We start from the raw sequence: 22680 nt of genomic DNA, 5'->3' as shown, positions 1-22680 counted from the left end.
AGGGACACAGGAAGGAGTTTCTCTGTTTCAAGCATGAATGTGGCCTGATCTTGTTTGTATTTCTAAAATGTCTTTGACTCTGGCCTAGATCATGGTGCAGGGTAGGGAGTGATTTATCCCGGTGAGAGATGATGATTACTTGGACAGGATGGTATCAGTGGAAGGAGAAGACATAAGGATGACTCCCTGAACAATTGACTGGCTGTTCCAGGCCCAATGGAGAACTTTCTTTTGCCCTCATGGTTCTGTGCTTGCCACAAGAGCTAATCTGCCGTGGTTCCCCTAACTCTCTCATCATACTTGGATACATTTCCACTTTCCAAGACAGGGCTCTGAGGGCCTTCTACATTACTCACCCAGCCTGTCAACATAAGGTCATTCTTTAATCCAGCAAATATTTATTGAGTATTTTCTACATCAGGCACTTTGTTGATCACTGGAGATATAAAAATAATAGACATGGCCCTTGCCCTCAAATAATTCACAATATTAAAAGAAGCATAAACATTAACTATAATAAAAAGCCCTAAGCGGCCTTCTAGTAAATGATCAAAGTGCTGTGGAAGGTCTACAGAGAACATGATAAATGCTGCCCAGGAAAGTTCATATGGAAACCAACCAAGCATAAAGAGTTAATAATTATTGAGCCTGGATATAATCCTTCCAACCTTGGGGCCATGAGAGTAAACTGGCTCCCAGGATTGCAGTTCACCTGTGTGTTTAGCTCTCAAAAACGTAAAACCCCTCCCCCCATCCTAATTCTGTATGAAAGTTGTGTCAGATAGAATACTTTTGGCTGCAAGTAACAAAATATCTGGCCCAAAGTTATTTAAATTCTGCTGCTGCTGCTGCTGCGTCGCTTCAGTCATGTCCAACTAACTCTGTGCGACCCCATAGACGGCAGCCCGCCAGGCTCCCCCGTCCCTGGGATTCTCCAGGCAAGAACACTGGAGTGGGTTGCCATTTCCTTCTCCAATGCATGAAAGTGAAAAGTGAAAGTGAAGTCGCTCAGTCGTGTCCGACTCTTAGCGACCCCATGGAATGCAGCCCACCAGGCTCCTCCGTCCATGGGATTTTCCAGGCAAGAGTACTGGAGTGGGGTGCCATTGCCTTCTCCGATTTAAACTATAGAGTCTTACTATTTCATTATTACTTCACAGGTGGTGCAGGTGGTAAAGAATCTGTCTGCCAATGCAAGAGACAAAAGAGATGCAGGTTCAATCCCTAGGTTGGGAAGATCCCCTGCAGAAGAGCATGGCAATCTCCTCCAGTACTCTTGTCTGGAGAAGCCTTATGGACAGAGGAGCCTGGCAAGCTAGAGTCCATGGGGTCACAAAGAGTCAGACATCACTGAGTGACTGAACACAGACATTGCCTTATTGCTACTGTCTTCTGTAACTGGAGGTGCAGAAGGAGGACAGTTCTAGAGTTGCAGTGGTCCTCCCAACCTCTTCAAGAGCTTGAGGTCGCTTTCAGCTCTGCTGTTCTCATACTGCTGACTTTCATTCTCAAGCTTGTCCTCTCAGGTCGAGCTGCAGCAACACATCATTTGCTCACACAGCCATTTCACAAGGCAGAGAGATTGCTGTTCCTCATTCACAATCTCTGTATCAAGGAGGAAAACTATTTCCAGAAGTCCCCTGGCCCAAGGCAGACTTTCCCGCATGTCTCCTTGGCCAGATTTGTGTCACTTGTCTATTCTAAACTGATCTCTGGCAAGGGAAATGGATTGACATGCTTGGACTAGATAAATCAAGACTCATCTTTTAGCACCAGGAAGAAGCTCTTTCCTTAGCCCTTGGAAGGGGAAAGGGAATTACTTGAGTTGAACTGGAGATTCTAAAAGAAAGAAAGGGGAGGTCTATGTGGGCATATCAGATATTCTATGATTTCTCATTTTTAATTACATTGGAAAATTTTAATTTGCTAACAAAAGAAAATAGATGTCAAGCTAGCTCTGATCTCTAAAGAATCTGATCATATAACTCTCTCCTTCTCTTCTCTCTTTTTTTTCCTAACCAAATGAATTTATCGTAAAACAGGGTGTTTTGATGCTGCCTTTTTTTGGTCCTGAAGGAATTTTGAGCCCAGCACTTGCTTTCTCTTGGCATCCAAAATGATTAAGAATATGAAAGAATTGAGTTTGTAACATTTAAGATACAAATCAGAAAATGGAGTGGATCAGAAATATCTGAGGGCAATTACTCCCAAGTTTCTCATAAAAAGCACAGATAAACTGTTCTATTTTATCCAGTTCATAAAGGGTATTTTTGTTGTTGTTTTAGTCACTCAGTCATGTCTGACTCTTCTGCAACCCCATGGACTGTAGCCCACCAGGTTCCTCTGTCCATGGAATTTCCAGGCAAGAATACTGGAGTAGGTTGCCATTTCCTTCTCCAGGGGATCCTCCTGATCCAGGAACCCAAGTCTCCTACATTGGCAGGTGGATTTTTTTACCAATGAGCCACCTGGGAAAAACAACAAAAGGCATTATTTACCTACTATTTGCTCCTGTATCTCCACACTCCCATTAAAATGTAAGCTTCATGAGGGCAGGAATTGTTCGTGTTTTGTCCACTCCAGTCTGTAGTGCTCAGAACCTTGAGGACATTGGACACGTTCCTACTGCTGCTGTAACAGGTTACCGTGCATTGAGGGGCTTATGGCAACAACAGCAAAAATATTCTTTTCACAGTTATGAAGCCCCGAGGTCCAAAATCAAGGTGTCATCAGGGCTGTACTCTCTCTGAAGGTTCTGGGGAAGGAGACCTTCCTTGCCTCTTCCGGTTGCTGATGGTTACCAGCCATCCTTGATGCTCCTTGACTTGTAGCTCTATGACTCCGATTTTCCCTTTCATTGTTACATGGCCTTCTTCCCTCTCTTTCTGCATGATCCTCTTCATTTTCCAAGTCAGCAAAAGCCTGTCTTATAAGGACACCAGTCAGTATGACCAGGCCAGCGTGACTTCATTTTTTATATTTTTATTTTAGATTGGAGTATCGCTGATTAACAATGTTGATGGTTTCAGGTGCACAGCAAAGCGACTCAGCCATCCGTCTGTGTGTATGCACTCTCCCCCAGGCTCCTCTCCCACCCAGGCTGCCATGTAACTTTGAGCACAGTTCCCTGTGCTCTATGGTAGGCAGTATGACATCATTCAACTTAACTAATTACATCTACTAAACTCCTATTTCCAAATAAAGTCAACTTTCTGAGGTTTTCGTGGACATAAAGATTTTGGGGGGTCTACTCAACGCAGTGGTGCTGGTGGTGGTAAGTCTATTCAGTCATGTCTGACTCTGTGCATCCCTGTGAACCATAGCCTACCAGCCTCTTCTGTTGCTGTGCCCACTTCCAGGTGATCTTCCCTACCCAGGGATTGAACCCACATCTCTTATGTCTCCTGCACTGGGAGGTGGGTTCTTTACCACTAGCACCACCAGGAAAGCCCACTCAGCCCAGTACAGCTTGATAAATATTTGGTGAGATAAAGAAATTATCTTAGAGCTCATGTAAAAACATATTTTTGATGAACATTTTTAAATGTTACTTTAATTCTTATTAAAATTCTTTCATAAATATGGGGCCAAGTCATCCACCACTAGATCATGCTTACCTATTCATACAATACAGTGCTAGCAGCTTTTCAATAAAATAAATTCAGCCTTTCAGCTTACTTACAGCCTACTTAAGATGTGACTGTTCAGATTAAATTTTTAACTAACCATAGAAAATTACTTGATTAACTGGCAAACAATTTGGTATAGGTAATAAACACCAAAGAAGATGACGGGGTAGCAAAGTGTGATGGATGGAGCAAAGGGTAATTCCAGAGCATGAAGAGGGACTGTGAAAAACTGAAGACCACAGATGTGGATTGTTTATTTCAGAAATTTGCTAAGTTCAAGAGAAGAAATAAGGAAATGGCTACAGGATGCAGCAAGGTCAGTGTTTGTTTTACATGGGTGTACCCTGTGCATGCTAACAGAGAGCTGCTGCTCAGTCATGTCCAAGTCTCTGCAACCCCATGCACTGCAGCCCACCAGGCTCCTCTGTCCACAGGATTCTCCAGGCAAGAATACTGGAGTGGGTTGCCGTTTCCTTCTCCAGAGGATCTTCCTTGACCCAGGGATCGAACCCACATCTCCTGTGTTGGCAGATGGATTCTTTACCACTAGCAACCACCTGGGAAGTCCAGGACAGAAGTAAGCAATGAAAAGGAAGTGAAGATGATGTGGGAGAAGAGATGAAAAACCTCAGAGCCTCTAAGAAGTCAAGAGGAACCAGGATCTGAGCCCGAGGCAGGCCCATTTCTGACTCCAAGTGCCAAGGAAAGGGTTAAAAAAATGGCAGGACGGACAGCCAGAAGTGGAAAGCCCAGGAAAAAGCAAGCCCCTATGGTGGCTTTTGCTCTAAAGGAGGAATCATTGAATCTTTTCACTGGAAAACTTCATACTCTTTTGAACATGTGTACTGCAGGGCCTGAGTTATTCAAGATTTGTTATATTTAAAATCTAGGAAACAAGGGGAAAAGGCAGGAAGAAAAGAAACCAGTTATAAAGCTTGCATGACTACTTTTCATGAGTGTAGGGAAAAGATGAGAGTTATGAGTTGGAAGAGAAGATGGTGCTACAACTTTCTTTCCAGAAGTCATAGAGTTGCCATCCTTAATAACACTCCAGGGAGAAAATTTTAGGGTATACAGAAAGAATCAGTGCCCCTTTGACTTCAAAGCACTAGAAAAAATTATATTCTAATGTAGTCTATCTACTGTCCCAGGTTCAAATAATACTACCAAGCTGCCTGTTTAGATTATTTGCAAGCATTTCATCTAGACACTTCTATAAAGTCTAATGCATCTATGCTAACTCACAGAAACTTCCAGCAAGCATTTACCATGTACCTCACCCTGCTGAACACTAGGTTGTTTACAATGGTGGTTATGACCACAGGCTTCAGAACTCTATTGCCTAGGGCTTACTAGTCATGGGACTTGGGTCTGGTTTCTATCTACACATCAGTTTCCTTTCCTGTAAAATGGGGATGAAAATAAGTTAATAAGTGTGTGGTGCTAGAATAGCACACGGAAGGTCTCTGTGAGCCTTTGTAATGATTATTGTTTATATCTCTGGTGGCTGAGATGGTAGAGAATCTGCCTGCAATGCAGGGGACCTGGGTTTGATCCCTGGCTTGGAAAGATCCCCTGGAGAAGGGAACTGCTACCCACTCCAGTATTCTCACCTGGAGAATTCCATGGACAGAGAAGTCTGGCAGGCTACACTCCATGGGGTTGCAAAGAGTTGGACACAACTGAGTAACTAACACTTTCACTTTTCCCTCTGTATATATTTTTAACATTACAAAATTTTAACAGTCCCAGAGGCATGTACTATAATAATACTTGTCTCACACTCTTGAAAGTTTTGCTGGGTGAATGCCGGAAAGGGCAATGTCTGTGGTAGTTTTGTTTTCCAGTGATCATTTTCTTCATCCCTTGGAAGACAAACAGGTGTCACAGAGAGTAGTCTTGCTGATTATACCTATAAATCCTTCTGGAGAGTTCTTCAGTGACAAAGTATTAGAGCTTTCAGCTTCCCCAGATGAGATGTTCTCTAATCAGTTTTCTCTCCAAACTAATCATTTTTAGCTTTGATGTCTCACTACAGCTACTGACTATTTTTCAAGAGAAACCAGCCCTTTGCTAAAATAGTAGCTTGTTCCACAGGCCTCTGGGTCATTTATTTATACGGTTAAGATGTTTCTAACTTTCAACTGTTTCTCATCACCTTGGATTACACTGATTAAAGTCAGTCAACATAGTGAGGAATAAAAGCCTTGTCAATATTAATTTTGGCCACTATTATCCAGTTTCTTTATTCTCAGAAGAGTCCTAGCAAAGGGTGAGGGAGTGACTATAATCAGAATTTTTTTAAAAATAGGACAATTTGCATTTCAGAAAGGAATAAAGCCATCCTGAGGTCCTGTTTATGCTGGCTTCCTGTGTGTGCAGAGCCTCCTGGCTCTTCACTGGGGAGAAGGCAGGGTGAACTGGATTTAGTTCAGGCAGTGTCTTCAGCCTTGCATGTCTTCACCAGTGGCTATAGATATTTCCATCTTGAGCTGAAATTTGAGACATGAATATTCTGCCAATTTCACTTCTCTGCCATATATATTGAAGTCTTATGTTGATAGTTGTGTTGTTTCAAGACAATTAGAATTTCAATATCAGCTTCTATATTTCTAACTGATCTTGGCAGCATTTTTTTTTTTTTTTTTTTTCAGAATGGTTGCTGACCATTCCGAGGAATGTCCAGATAGGGTCATCAAGCCATAGCCAGGGCTGACTGCCTATTTTTGCAAGTTAAGTTTTATTTGGAATACAGCCACATCCATTCATTTACCTGTGGTCCGTGGCTGTTTTCAGGCTGCAATGGCCAACCTGAGAGGTTGCAAAGCCTAAAATATTTAGCATCTGGCCTTATAAGAAAGGAGCTTCCCTGGTAACTCAGTCAGTAAAGAATTTGCCTGCACCACAGGAGATCTGGGTTTGATCCTCGGGTCAGGAAGATCCCTTGGAGAAGGAAATGGCAACCCACTCCAGTATTCTTGCCTGGAAAATCCCGTGGACAGAGGAGTCTGGCAGGCTACAGATCACGTGGTTGCAAGAGTCAGACATGACTTAGAGACTAAACCATCACCTATAAGAAAAAGTTTGCCAACCTCAGATCTAGATGTTGTAACCCTGTAGCCAAAAGAGACTTTCCATATTACAGGTAAGATGTGTAAATCTTCACAGAGATATGACAAATATAGAAATCACAGTAGATGTTTAGCAGAGAAATTTGATATAAAAATTGGTTATACAAATTAGAGCAACAACAACAAATATTTCTGAGGTAAGTGAGAGACAGGAGCTGTAGGAAGGAGGTACCTCTAGGGCTTAGGAAAAAATGGAGAAGAGGAACACAAAAGGTCTGGATTCTGAGCTGCAAGGCGTGTGAGGCGTGTGACTGCTTCTGACACCCCCAAGAGGCAGGATGCAGCAGGTTCAGGTATAAGAAGAGAAGCGTGAGCCAGCACGGGCACTCCTTTTGGGGCACATGCTGACGGAATGGGCAAGACAGAGGAAGACCCCCTGCTCTTCTGGTCACTCCACTCCTTCTCTGTGTTTCCGTAATGGCAGGACCCAACAGGAAGCCTGAGGATGAAGGGGCCCGGGAAGCGTAGCTGTAGACTCCCTGCTCAGCATTACTGAGCAAAGAATAGAAGTGTACATTTGAGCTGAAAGACGATACGTAAATGACGGTCACAGGCATAGAGAAGTGCCATGTCCTAGTGACCGCATGGAAGGTCGGAGCCTAAGGCTCTGTTTAGACCCAGCTGCCCAGTGCACTGTTTTCCTACTGCCCAGCGGCTTGGAGTTCACAAAATTTAGAGCTGTGTTTCTGTGTCTGTGTTCTCCTGTTGATGTTGTCTGGCTTTTATCTTTTCTTTTGACAAATATTTATGAAGTGCCTACTATGGCCAGACACTGTTCTAGGCCGTGGTGAGATAATAGCAAACCAAAGGTAGCACAACACAATCAGTGTCCTCCTGGAGCTCACAGGTGACCAAGAGAGGCAGACAAGTTAAAAAATATAGTATGTCAGGTGCTATCACTGTTGAGGAAAAAATGTAAAGCCAGGAAGGGCGATACAAAGAGACTTTCTTAACGAGAAGATTGTAAACATTAGTTCAGGGAAGGAAGGTGAGGTTTAAATAAAGACCTAAAGGAGATAGGGAGCAAACTTTGGGCACATGCCAGGGGAAGAACATTGCAGGCCGAGGGTATAGCGAATTCAAAATCTCTGAGGCAGAAGTGGGCCCAGTGTGTCTGGGGAACAGTGGGGAGGCCAGAGTAGATGTAGAGAAGGGAGAGGAGAAGAGGGAGGGGGAGGAGGAGGGGAAAGAGAAGATGGAGGCCAGAGCCATGACATGGACAACCCCTCGTAAAGTTGTTTCCTTTGTTCTAAACTGTTGCTGTTCTGGAAAAAGTGCATTGTACTATTTGGTTGGCCTTTCAAAATAACCTTTGAAAATACATTGGTTACATGCCTAACAGAAGTTTGGTCATGTGACACTCTGATCTTAGAGTAAATGCAAAGGGGACACAGTCCTGGGTTCAAGGGCTCTAGCTCAATGGCAATGCATTTATCAGATGCACTTGACATCCCTGGGAAGTTTCTCTTATTGAGAAGGGAAATCTGGTGACAGTGATTATATTCCAATACCTCCTGTGTATAATAACCTTCTGTGTATAATAATCACTCCTCACAAATCCGGTAATTCCCCTAAGCTCAACATTTTCTCTCCATGTGAGAACACTGTGGATAGTATTAAACTTGTCAAAGGAGGAAGTGATGTTCGTTAGTACTGAGCAAATGATTCGATTGTGCTTATCCTGGGTGCTTTCTCAATGTGATGCTCTTGTGCTATCTTATTAGGATCATTTGGCATATGAACACAGTGAAACTTAATTAGCTTTTATTTTATATAAACACAGTGAAACTTAATTAAAAAATAAATAAATTTGCAGTCAAATTTCTAATCTCAGCAGCACTCCTAGGTACTCCCAGGGAGAGACTCTTCTTTCATCTCTCTATCTTGATTGCCTAGCACATACTTGGAAGAAGACAGTAATAGGTAGTATAACCTATGTAGAGGACTTCCTAAATTTTAAGTCCTGAGCCAAGAACTTTACATCCACTATCTCATTTCATCATGGTAGATCCCTTGAGGCTGGATAATGCTATTATTATTTTATAGATTACAAAGTTGAGGTTTTGACAGCTTCAATAATTTTCCTAAGGCTGCTGTGCAAGAATTAGGTCTGGGCTCAAATCCAAGCTCTCTGGTTTCAAAGCCACTAGGGACCCAACCCCTTATTGGTATTTGTTGACTCATTGGTGATGGGCAGCAGACCACATATGCTCCTGGTTAATAAGGGATGTGAGCTGATTTCCAGTCAGTTTCTTCTTCTGCCTTCTTGATTTTTCTTTCTCTTTTCCCATTGTCAAGGCTGCTATTTTGCTAGAGCAAATTCTAAAGTAATAGTCATTTTATGTCTTTCACATCAGTATTAAATGTTAACTGATTACCATATGGAACACAAGAACTCTGTAACCAGGTATCTTTTCCCCATGTTTAACAACTTTATGAGTTTATGAGCTGTAAAGTGTGCATTTCTTTTTAGTTGCATTTCATTGGCCATTTATTTACCAAAATAATTTAGCTTTCTGAAGTAGAAATATTTATATCATAGTTTCATACAGGTCAAAGAAGTTTAGTATTAATGAGTATAAAAATGTTCAAAATATCCTATAATCATAAAATAAATATTGGCCAAAGCAAGACTAGTCTGTGGAACTACAGCACTCTAAAATTCTTTTTTGTTCAGAAATGATTTTGATCCTATGACAAGGGCTCATTAAGATATCATATACTTTGCTGCTGCTGCTGCTAAGTCGTTTCGGTTGTATCCGACTCTCTGCAACCCCATAGACGGCAGCCCACCAGGCTCCCTATCTCTGGGATTCTCCAGGCAAGAACACTGGAGTGGGTTGCCACTTCCTTTTCCAATGCATGAAAGTGAAAAGTGAAAGTGAAGTCGCTTAGTCATGTCTGACTCTTCGAGATCCCATGGACTGCAGCCCACCAGGTTCCTCCATCCATGGGATTTTCCAGGCAAAAGTACTGGAGTGGGGTGCCATCGCTTTCTCCATCATACACTTTAAAGAGAAATTATTCTTAGGTTGAACCATTCTAAAAGCTGCTTTTCTGCCATTTTTGATGGATAGAAATAACATTTTCATTTTGTTCAATGTAATAGTTGCTCTCAGTGAAGAAAGTACAGTAAGTTCCCTACATATGAATGAGTTCCATTCCAAGAATGCGTTTGTGAGTCCAGTTTGTTCTTCAATCCAACAGAGTTAGGATTCCCAACTAACACAGTCGGTTATACGTTGTGTGTGTAATAGGTTCATATCATAATAGGTTTATAATACTTTTCATACAAATAACATGTACATAAAAAACAAACAGAAAAAATAAAAAACATTTTTAATCTTATAGCACAGTACACTGAAAAGCATAAAAGTACAGTGCAACAGCTGGCACACAGGGGCTGGCACACAGGGGCTGGCACTCGCATTCACGTCTTTGAAAGTTTGCAACTTGAACGTTCATATATAGGGTACTTACTGTATTAAAGTTAACTATTTTCTGATTTTTAATTCAAGGAGGCGTAAATCTTGGAGTTTTGGTATAATCTGATGGGTAACATATGATTAACCTCTCTGCTTGGCCAGCACAGTGCTTTGAACTGATCAAATGAACAGCATGTTCCATGCTAACCAGGAAAACCAAAGGAGCAGCCAAAGACCTTCAGGGGTGCCCTATCAGTGAGCAAGCAGACAAGGAAAGAGAAATGTGAGCATGTCCTCTGGTGTTTGACAGAATAGGTTGGCAACGAACAGTGAACTTGCCAAAGGTCAAAACCTGAACTTAGCACTCACGTCTCACAGAACTTGCTTATCTAGAGGTTTCGAAAGTGTCTTCCAATGAGCGCTGCTCGTCAAATGGCAAGGCAAAAAACAAGGAACATTTGTTGCTCTGCTTGTTCCAATTTTGCAGTGGTGTTTGGGGTGTGGGAAGCCAGGATAGGGAACCCTGGCACGCAGGGTAGTTGTAAAGGAACTTAGTGAAGGTACCACAAGTTGGTGGCCCAGGCCTTGCACCCATGTTTTGGGCCATAGCAAGAGCACAGCATCAGTGTTGGTATCTGAACATCAGCAGATGGATTAGAGTCATGCTGAGCAGAAGGGAGCCTAAATCCGGTGGAGATGGTGGGTTTAGAAATTCTGAGGCCTGATGAGAGGATGAGTCCCGCAATGTCTGAGGTGAGTAAGGTGGTGGGAGAGGTAAGTGCCCCGTGAAGGAGAAGCAGCCTCTTCTGAAGGGGTCAGCAGGTGACATCACAGAGGACTTTTGCCTCAGTTATTTTATTATTCCAGATTGAAGTGTGCTATAAAAGCTGGGCAAACACCCCCACTTAGATAGCACTGTATCTGATCTATATTGTAGGTACTCAGTTCATTCTCTTCTTATGAAATCAAAAGTCAGTGATAGACAGGAATCCCCTGGTGGCCCAGTAGTTAAGACTTGGTACTTTCACTGCCAGGGGTTTGATCCCTGGTCAGGGAAATAAGATCCTGCAAGCCATGTGGCTCAGCCAAAAATTTTTTTTTCAATACTTAGTGATAGATGTTTTATGTTGCTATGTCTGTCTTCTTATAGATATGTAGGTCTTAGTATGTGTGGACTGCTGTTATAAAACAACCAGAGACAGGTGGCTTAAACAATAAGCATTTATTTCTTACCGTTCTGGTGGCTAGGATGCCCAAGGTCGAGGTGCCAGCAGACTTCGTGCTTAGTTTCTTGTGTCCTCACATAGCAGAAGAGGCAAGAGAGCTTTCTAGAGTCACTTTGTAATTTTTTTATTTTATTTTGGTCACAAGACACATGGGATCTTAGTTCCCCAGCCAGGGATGCTACACACGCCCACTGCATTGGAAGTGTGGGAAGTCACTTTTTAAAGGGTATTAATCCAGTTCATGAGGGCTCCACCTCATGACCTAATCACCTTCCAAGGGCTTCCCCTTCCAATACCATCGCATGGTGGTTAGGATTTCAGCATGTGAATTCTGAGAGGACACAAACATTTATTTGGTTGCATGTGTATGTGTGGTTGGTGTATAAATCGACCTATTTCTATAGATCTGTCTAAACATATTCATCAGCAGATAATATTTGGAATGTGCACATCTATAACCGCTGATACTTTGATTTGTACTAATTTGGGGATATGTTTTACATCTGTCCATTTTAGACTAATAGCTCTTGATAGCATGGTATTTATTCTCTGCAATAATATTCACTTTATAATGATTTGATATATAATAGGATGATTGGATGAATATAGGCAATTGAGGGTGTTTAGTGAACAAATCCAGATTTGTAGTTTTGTAGTCCAACATGAGTCACAAATACTATTTTCTGTAGCACAAGTCTTTATTTCTTATTTAAAAGTTAGGTTCAAGGACCAGCTTCACCCACTTGTATTTTTGCTAACAAATACAAATGTTTTACTAACCTTCAGGGAAGAAACGCAGGACTGAATTGAAAAAGACAATAGTTAAAAAAAAAATCTTTACTTAACAAACTAAGCTTAAGCAAAATCAATAAAATAATAAAATGAAGTGTAGCAAGTTTATCTGCCAAAACTGAAGGTTTTATAAGCAGAAAAAAGATTATGAGATCAAATCCAAAGAAATAAAATCTTAAAAACCTTTTTTGAAGTGACATTTCCTGTAAGAGAACTACCTTTCCATGGGCTGTAAAAAATTAACAAGAGAAGATGCTGCTGGCTTTGAAATCCCTCTTAAAGAACTGCAGTTATAGGAATATTATGGTAGTGGCTGATTTTGTGAGTGTTTGTTTGTATCTATGTGAAAAATATAGAGAATTTGGAAAAAGACTTTAGGGTATTTGTAGTCAGCAGATGCTCTGGGACTGAGGAAGAGGAATCACATTGGTTTAGCTGTGCTTAATGATACCCAACACCAACCAATGAAAACTTTTTTTACTTGTCTCTATTAAGGCACGGGCTTCCCTGGTGGCTCAAATGGTAAAGAACCCCCCTGTAATGCGGGATACCTGGGTTTGATCCCTGGGTTGGGAAGATCCCCTGGAGGAGGGCATGGCAACCCACTTCAGTATTCTTGCCTGGAGAATCCCCATGGACAGAGGAGCCTGGCAGGCTACAGTCCATGGGGTCATAAAGAGTCAGACATGACTGAGTGACTAAACACAGCACAGCACGTTAAGGCACACCTCTGTGCTAGATGCTAAGGTTGATAAAAAACAAAAACCCCAAACCAATCAACAAAAACACAAAGCCTTGTCTTCAAAGAATACATGGCCTACCTGAGTAGATCACACAAGTAGGCATGGAAAAAGAGTTGTCAACACGAGGTATTAAGTGATAGGAGCCCAATGAGTAGTGTAGGGGCAAAAGTCAAAGGCAGAACTGAATGACAGAGGAAGGAAATGGAGGCTGGAGGATTGTGACAGATGGAGAAATAGTTGAGGACATTCCAGCAAGTAGCTTAGGGCAAGGAACAGAGGTAGATAAGCCTGAGAGGATCCATTGCCTCCAGCAAGATTAGTGTGATTGGACCAGAAGGTTCTTGCAGAAAGAGCAGAAATAAGCCTAGAGCCTCATGTCAGATTGTGGAGGCTGCAAGTGCCAGGTGAAGGAGTCTGAATCTTCCTGTAGACAGTGAAGACTTGGTGAAAGCTTTTGAGGAAGAGCTCACCAGATGACATTGGCACTTTAGAAAGATCATTCCAGTGATGGTGCAGTACAGGAACTGGTGTGGAAGAACCTGATGGAAGAATACCTGGAGAAAAGATTTCAAAGGAAGAGTCAATAGGGTAGATTGTTTGTAGGTGATGGTAAAAAAGAGGGAGACATCAAAATGATCTTCAGATCTTGAATTTGGGTTTTCAGTAACAGAATATAAAATCACACAATTTCCTATGGAAATCTAGTTTTGGAAGGTGGACAATTATTCTAGACAAGATATGATAGGGTTAGAGTGGGACAAGTCAAGTAAGAAGGCTGAACACAGCACTGGAAATGTGAGTGTGGGTGTAGTAGGCTAAGATAATGAGTGCAGGTCTTGTCATTTATCTAAATGGAAAGTATTCCTGAAGCCACATTCTCTGGAGTTTCCTGCAAGGAAGACTGTAGAGAGAGATGAGCAGAAAGTTGAAGACTAATTCCAAAGCATTTCTGCAGTCAATGGAGAAAAAAAGAGTCAAAGTAGGAGATGGAAAAATAATGGTCAGAGAGTTAAGAGAAAGACTGAGGTGTCACAGAATCCCAGAGAAAGGTTCCATGTAAATTTTAATTAAGGTCAAGGAAAAGTGATGGTAGAAACAAAGATCTCTGAACTAGGTGATTAGCATATCTTTAAGATCTGGTTTGTGTGGAGCAAGAGGACTTAGAAGTGAACCTTAGGGCCTCACAGAAGGATGATCTAGCTTTGTGTCACCCGTTGCATGGTTACATGACTGAAAAAGTACCTATCAAGTTGAGATATACTCAACTCGGTACATCAATTGCATATCAGAATTTAAAGACAATACAGAAAGGAAATAATGTGAAAAATCTCGTTGTCGTTGTTTAGTTGCTAAGCGTGTCCAACTCTTTGGTGACCCCTTGGACTGTAGCCCACCAAACTCCTCTGTCCATGAGATTTCCCCAGCAAGAATACTGGAGTCGGTTGCTGTTTTTTCCTCCAGGGGTCTTCCAGACCCAGGGATCGAACCCAAGTCTCCTGTGTCTCTTGTATTGGCAGGCAGATTCTTTACCACTGAGCCACATGGGAAGCCCTTGAAAGATCTCATTAGTAACATTTAAATGTTGATAACACATTGAAATTGTAACATATTTGATATGTTGGCTAAATAAAATATGCTATTAAAATTAATTTTACCTTAAAAAATTTAAAATATGGTTACTAGAAAATGTACTCATACTATATTTCCCTTGAGCATTGCTGATCTAGACCTTTGAAATTAAGCTCATTAATGTAGCACTGTGAAACACATGCTCATCTCCACTTGAGCAGCTAAATGCATGTTTACCCATCTACTCAGTCCAAAATCTTTCAGAGTGTCTTTTGCATTTTGTGAGTGTATTTCTGTATTTTGTGATCAGTGTATACTGTAGAAATCCATTTTGAAAACTTTTATTCAAAATGAGTTATCCCTTCATACTGAATATTTGACTTTTTCCCAACCAACAGATGATGCTTCAACTGATAGTCGCAGAACCTACACTCTAGCCGATTATTTAAAAAATACTTTTAGAATGAAATTCTACAACTTGAGATGGGTTTCAGGTAAGGCTTTCTGGTGGAAAGAGGGGCGGATTTTTATGCTTATTTTCATTTTATGCTTATGTTAGGTTGTGGGGCACCTTCATGGTAATAAGAATATATTCTTATTTTTTAAAACGATATGGGAAAGTATTATTTTCTACCAAAGGGTGCAAAAGGAGATAAGACAGAAAGAAACCTTAGTATTTCTTTGACATGTACTATAAAAAATTAAAAGTGAATTGAACCCTTTACAATGATGATGGGAAAATGAAGGCATATTAGTGTAATACTTATCAGTTCATGTTTTTCCAACTTAGAATTTATATGAATTTAAATCTTACATTTTTTGCATGATTTTTTAGTTTATGAAGATGTTTAATAGCAACTTGAAATATTGATCTGGTCATTTTCTCTCTTTAGATCATGAATATCTCTACAAACAAGAAAATAATATCTTGCTATTCAATGCTGAATATGGAAACAGCTCCATTTTCTTGGAGAACAGTACATTTGTATGTTTAATCACATAATTAATTCATGCTTTAAGGGAATTCTGGGGATTTTTTTTCATAACCTTTCAAATCATGAGTACTATCGTTTCTCATCCTGTTGGACTCTTTCTGCAGCATATGGTGCGGTGGATCTTTCTCTTCTTGGAATGCTCCCTGCCTTGGTTACTTTCTAGTCTCCTTTGACGATTCCTCCTCCTCTGCCCATTCTCTTACGTGTAAGTGCTCCTCAGGGTCCTGTCTTCACTTCGAGCCTCCCTCCTCACCTTGCATGCTCCCCTTCAGCATATTCCATGCATTTCCACAGCATCAGTGCTTCTCAAATACACGCTTGTAACACTAACCTCCTCCCAATATCTAGACCTCTGTTTCCAATAGCTTGCTGGCTCCTGCACATGGATAGTCTGCAGGCATTTTAAACTCAGTATCCTGAGCTAAGCTAGTTATTCCCGCTTCCCTCTCCTAGCAAAGGGAAGGCATCCTATTCTTCTTCCCAGTCTTGGTAAATAGTGCCTTCCTCCACGTCATTTAAAGCTAGAAATCTCAGAATCCTCCTTGATTCCTCTGTTATCCCCCTTATATAGCTACTCAATAAACCCTATCCATTCTCTCTTGTGATGTCAAGTGTCTCTCAGATTTCCATTTCCACTGTATAGCCCTGGTTGAAACCCTTGATTAATTTTGTGACAGTGAGTACTATATCATAACATGTATTCCTCTCTCCATTCTGTAAATCAGAACACAACTTTGCCCAAGTCCAAGGCCAATGCAACCCCTCCTCTCTCATCTCATCTTAGCCACTGGGTTGCCAGAGCATCTTTGGACAAGGCAGATAAGATTCTGTCATATCCATGTGCAGAAAAAGTAGTTCATAGCTCCATTTCTTGTATTTAGACATTACCTATTTTTCTAATTGTATGTCCTCTCTTTGTCTGACAGACCCTATACTGTATTCAGATTACACTTAGGCAGTCTCTAAATATGCATGCCCTTTCCACATCTGGGTTTACACTCTTGCCATTCCCCTTCCTGAGAAAGTTCTCTGTCTGTTCCTGATCCCCACCTTCATAGCCATCTTTCCTTGCTTAAAATCAATCCTTCCCTCCCTGACTCTCTAACCTTGATTACCACCCACCTTGCCTCATGGTCATCTGTGTAGGGGAATGTGCCCCCTCTTCTAGACTGGAACCTCCCAAGGCATGAGACACAAGTCTAGAATCATACCCTCCACATAGTAGGTATTCAACAATAGCAGTTAAATGGAATCATTTAACCTTAATCATTCTTTTTTCTACTTGATTGACAGGATGAATTTGGACATTCTATAAATGATTATTCAGTTTCACCAGATAGACAATATATTCTCTTCGAATACAACTATGTGAAGGTAAAAGAAATGCTTTTTCACTGTGACATTTAAAGAATCCTATGAGTGTGTTATTTTATGACCTATCACAAGTCTATGAATATTTAAGGTTGTTACCTAAGTCAAGCAATAGGCTCTAAAAACTCATTAATTCAGTATCAAAAGAAGAAATGGTCATTCTCCTTCATAAAAGATATATCTAATGAGTGTTTTTAAATAAATTCATTTTAGGGTTTTCAAATACTAAGAAGTTTAAGTAATATTATAGACTAAAACTATAAGTTAATAAAATAGAACTTATAATTTAAGAGTCAGTTTACATGTCTGACTTGTAATATCTAGTAATAGACTGTTTTATTTCCTTTGTCTGACAAATAGTAAGACTCTTGATTATTTGCTTTAAAAACAATTAAATGTCTCATTCCAGAAGAGATTCTGTGAAGTGACTCAGACCACCTCTCAGCCCTCAGGTCCCACCGTATACAAACCGTTCCTAAGGGGCAGGCTCGGCAGCAGTCATCAGCGCCCTGTGGGGAGCACTGAGCTTCCTCCAGTCGCACAGCCCAACATCAGATTCTCACGCCTTCAGGAGAGGTTTCAGCCTAATCACACATTGTTTTCACGTTTAGTTGTTGTTGCTCAGTCACTAAGTTATTGCTCAGATGGTAAAGAATCTGCCTGCAATGTAAGAGACCCAGGTTCAGTCTCTGGGTCAGGAAGATCCCCTGGAGAAGGGACTGGCTACTCACTCCAGGATTCTTGCCTGGACAATCCCATGGACAGAGGAGCCTGGTGGGCTACAGTCCATGGGGTCACAAAGAGTCAGACATGACTGAGCGACTAACACTTTCATGTTTAGGGTGGCTGCCAATCACCAGTGACTATAACTGCAGCTTTTTGATTATTCATGGATTTGACAATGGCTGTTGAGTATAAGAAGTTTTGAAACATACAGGAAAGATTAGAAACCTGTAGAGAGATTCTACTTAAAAACAAAACACAAAGCTGGAGATCCCAACCTCTGCCTTTCTTTTCTAGAATAAAGAGTAAATACTGAGTGGTCTTAGCTCGCATCATCACTGCCGTACTCAGGTCATGCAGACCATCCCATACTCCATTTCCCATTTGAGGATGGTGACTCCCAATCATAATATTTACCCTGGTTCATTGTGCTGGGCTCCATTTCCTGGACATGAAGACTAGGTCCTGCTAAACCAGTCCGCCAGGAACGAATCAGAAGTCTATGCCAACTTTAACACATCTGTTTCCAATTAATGAATTAGTATTTGTTTAATTCAGTGGTTCTTATTGCTATCTACAGATTAAAATCACGTTAGAAGCATTTAAAAACTCCTAAGTATCCAGGTCCAACCTCGGGTCAATAAAGTGAAGTCTCTGGGGGTGAAGCTGGCATCAGTTTTTTTGTTTTTTGTTTTTTAACATGTAGGGTATTTTAACGAGCAGTCAGGGTTGAGAACCACTGGTTAACAATTTCCCATGTTAAAGTCAAACATGTAACAACTATAAAGTTAAGATAGAAACAGCAAGGTAAATACCAGCTCAATTTATTCTTTGGCCAAGTTCAACAAGTGCCATGTGATATGTACTAACAGATATATTTCATGGGTAGACCTTGCTGGACAACCATCATTGGTAATTTGTGTTTGTTGTGTCACTGAAGTTTTCATGCGCATTTAACTTCTTTTGCTGTTTTCATTCTGTTCCCTTCATCCTGCCATCCATGTTTCCCAAGAGTATCCATGCTCCTTTTAAAACCTAAGTTAGATTATGTTGTGCCTTTGCTTAAACTCTTGTGATCAGTAGCTTCTCATCACTTTCAGAATAAAACCCAAACTCTAACCAAGGCAACCTGAGAAGCCTGGGTGATTGGACCTCAGTCTGCCCTTCTGAACTCACCACCACCCCCCAACCCTGCACTCACCATGCTTAGTCTGTGCTTACAATGGATCACCTGGGGAGGTTAAACCTCCTGCATGTCATCTGACTCAGCATAGCCATGGGTAATTTTAAGGACTCCCAAGTGAAACAGTCTTCCCTGATAGCTCAGCTGGTAAAGAACCCGCCTGCAATGCAGGAGACCCGGTTTCATTCCTGGGTCGGGAAGATCCTATGGAGAAGGGATAGGCTACCCACTCCAGTATTCAAGAAACATATCCAGAACAAAGAAAAGTCTAATTTTATTCCATTTCTCTGGAAGTCTATTTCCAGCGTTCTTTAGACCCTGCTGTGTGGCTTCTCCATGACTGAGCCAGCACATTCAGAAAGATCAGTTCTTACTTTTAAGTTGTGGCTACCCAGAGGGATGGTATGGGGAGGGAGGAGGGAGGAGGGTTCAGGATGGGGAACACATGTATACCTGTGGCGGATTCATTTTGATATTTGGCAAAACTAATACAATATTGTAAAGTTTAAAAATAAAATAAAATTTTAAAAAAAAAGATAAGTGAGTGAGTGAATGAGAATGTGAATAAGTACCAGGCAGCCTAGTACAGATGTTCTCATAGTATCTCCCCCCTTTGCCCAATGCTGTACAGACAGTAATAGTTGCATCATCTGTGATGTGTTCACAGGAGCCCTGCTAAGTCCTTCACATGCATTCTCATGTTCCCGACATTGTTTCTGTCACCATCCTCATCTTCCTAAAGAGAAAACTGGAGCTTAAAAGGAAACCTGTCTGATATTGCATATTAGAGACTTGTCTTCATCCATTTGGGTCACTATACCACCACAGACTGGATGACTTAATAACAGAAATTTGTTTCTCAGAGTTTTGGAGGCTGAGAAGTCCAAAATCAAGGTGGCACCAGATTCAGTGTGGCAAGGTCCTACTTCCTAGGTCATAGTTGGCCATCTTCTCCAAGTGTCCCCACATGGTGGAGGGGACAAGGAAACTAATATATGAGGAAATGAACCCCACTCATGAGGGCTTCCCCCCTGCACAATCTAGTCACTCCAGAGTGGCCCCATCTCCAGAATACTATCATGTTAGGAGTTAAAGTTTCAACATATGAATTTGGGAAAGGAGGAGCTACAAAGATTCAGTCTAAAGGAAGACTTGAGTCCAGGTTAGAAGACTCCAAAGCTTGTATTCTTAAACATGATCATTCCTATCTTTTTGCTTGAACCTCTCTCTGCCGTGAAGCCTCTAGGCCTCCGCAGTTCCTAATTTGATTCCTGCCTTTCCCCACCCATCCGCATTGCATGCTCTGTGATTCTTTTCTGGTAGTTTATGTCTCCATATTCCCCATTCAACTATGAGCTCCTTAAAAAGAGGGAGCCTGTCTTATCCAGTAATGCCTAATCAAGAGGATAGGTGCCAATGTTTACAGCCTAAATAGACTGATGAGTCTGTTTCAAAAGATGAAGTGAATATACAAACATCTTGGATTTCCCTTTACAGCCCCTGATAGATCTGTCATCCTGAAATGATCTCAAAACTTCTTAAATCTCTTAATATTTTTAGCCTGTACCACAACGTTTGGCTCTAGCGAGCATTATACTCTGAGGTTTCCCAGAAACAAGCATGGAGTGTTTCAAAATAATCCAGGATTCAAAAAGAAATATATGACTTGCAAAAAGAGGAGACTTAATAAATATTTGTTGACATGAGAGGATAGGAGGGTGATAAATGATGAGTGAGCAATATTATTCAAGATTAGGAGCCTGACTTGTGTCTCAGCTCTGGCAATACAGCTCGGGGTCCTTGGGCTACCCACTTCATTATTTCAGCCTCATAGGTAACATTTAATTATTTTAGTTTGGTTTATTTCTTGAATATATCCTATGTGGCTTGTGCTAGGACAGACTCCAGGTGTTTAAAGCTGAATAAGACACAATTTCTTACCTCTGGGAATATGGTAGGAAAAACAGATATATAGGTAAGTAGTTTTTTTTTTTTTTTAATTTATATCTGCATCCTCATATAAACATTAATTTTTCATAAATGCAAATATGTGATCATATTTTTAAAAAACCTTCAGTCTCACTGTTTTTCCATTTTTTTGCTTGGCCCTCTATTCCTCATGGGCTTCCCATGTGGCTCAGTGGTAAAGAATCAGCCTGCCAATGCAGGAGTCATGGGTTCAATCCCTGGCTCGGGAAGATCCCCTGGAGAAGGAAATGGCAACCCACTCCAGTACTCTTGCCTGGAGAATCCCCATGGACAGAGGAGCCCCGTGGGCTACAGTCCACGGGGTTGCAAAGAGTCGGCACGACTTAGTGACTAGACAACTGCTCCTCATCTCACTGCCTTTTCCCCAGGTATCCCATGTTGAGAATCTATTGTATATCCCTCTATATTTTATATTTGTTTATTCACTTAATTCTATGAAGATAGAGATTCTTCTTAGTTATTGCTTATTTTATAAAAATGGAATCCTATTTTCCATACTTTTCTGTAAATTGCATTTCTCACTCAGAGATACCATGTGGATATTCTTCCAAGTCATCTGCTATGGCTCTAATTCATTTATTTTTTGAATTAATAGACTTTATTTTTTACAGCAGCTTTAGGTTTACAGAAAATGAGTAGAAAGTGCAGGGAGTTTCCATATACTTCATTACCACCCCTCCACCACACTCCATCCCTGTTATTTTTACTATTATTACCATTTTGCATTACTGTAGTAGTACATTTGTTATAATTGATGAGCCAATACTGACACATTATTTTTAGAGTCCATCATTTGCATTAGGGTTTACTCTGTGTTGTACATTTTATGAGTTTCGACAAATGTATAACATATAATGACTTTTATCTGTCATTACATTAATAGTATCATACTGTACTAATCCATAAATAACTTCTGTACAAAGAAAACTCTCAGCTCAAATAATTCTACCAGCAAATTCCTTGTTATTTATCCAAATGAGCTAAAAACATACCTATGCAAAAAACCTACACACACAAATTTTACAGCAGATTTATTCATGTTTTGGCAAACATGAATATTTGTCTGTATGTATTAAAGTCTGCAGTTTACATTAGGGTTTACTCTCTGTGCTGGACATGTTTTCATTTTTCCTAAAAATCCTCTGTGCTCTTCCAGTTTCTCCCTCCCTTCACGTGAACCCCTAGGAACCACTGGTCTGTACTCTCTCTGTCATTTTGTCTTTTTCGGGATGTCACGTGGTTGAGACCATACACTATGTAGCATTTTCAGATTGGCTTCTCTAACTTTGCAATATGCTTTTAAGTTTCCTCCATCCCTTTTAGTGTCTTCTGGCTCATTTCTTTTTGTTGTTGAATAATATTCCATCGTCTGCATGGCTGGTTATGTCCAAGTTTTGGCAAACATGAATAAAGTTGGTGTAAAAATTTGTGTGTAGGTTTTAATGTAGGTATAAGTGTTCAACTCGTTCAGATATTAACAAGGAGTTTACTGGCAAAATTATTTGAGCTGGGAGTTTTCTTTGTACAGAGGTTATTTATAGACTCAGATGTTTATTAGATGTAAAACTACTCAGATTCACAATTTCATCTTACTTTCAATAACTCATTTTTCAAGGAATTTGTCCTTTTATCTTACTTTTAAAATGTATAGGTAGGAACTTCCCTACTATGTATACAAGGAAAAAAATTTTTTCTTCTTTTCTCTTAAACAAATAAAAATATCTTAAGATATTTTTTTAAATTACTTGTCTATGTGTTTGTCTTCCCTACCATACTCCTAGAGGTAAACGTATTGTGGTTGGGACTTCACCTTCCAATCTGGGGCAATGAGGTGTTCAATCCCTGCTCAGAGAGCTAGGATTCCCACATGCTTCACAGCCTAAAACCAACGCATCAAAAATAGT

At 40.7% G+C, this 22680-nt stretch overlaps 1 protein-coding gene across 6 annotated transcripts in view; it reads left to right on the top strand.

Annotated features, from left to right (window-relative positions):
* Nucleotides 1-22680, top strand: part of DPP4 (dipeptidyl peptidase 4) — an 85025-nt gene that overhangs the window by 7261 nt on the left and 55084 nt on the right. For 4 of the 6 annotated variants that reach the window (XM_086369841.1, XM_086369829.1, XM_086369857.1 and 1 more), the window contains 3 exons: nt 14914-15009; nt 15409-15500; nt 16804-16884. In XM_086369841.1, the coding sequence (XP_086225967.1) occupies nt 14979-15009; nt 15409-15500; nt 16804-16884 (204 nt within the window). In that variant the 5' untranslated portion in view covers nt 14914-14978. Of the gene's footprint in view, nt 1-10612; nt 10939-14913; nt 15010-15408; nt 15501-15614; nt 15716-16803; nt 16885-22680 lie in introns of those variants that run through there. The other 2 variants (XM_086369833.1, XM_086369859.1) reach the window with 2 other exon arrangements.

This window comes from Bos grunniens, chromosome 2 (genome assembly GCF_055505025.1).
Source record: "Bos grunniens cultivar Pamir isolate PY7600 chromosome 2, Bosgru_T2T1.0, whole genome shotgun sequence".
In the NCBI taxonomy this organism is placed as follows: Eukaryota; Metazoa; Chordata; class Mammalia; order Artiodactyla; family Bovidae; genus Bos; species Bos grunniens.
This window is presented reverse-complemented; position numbering and strand designations above follow the sequence as displayed.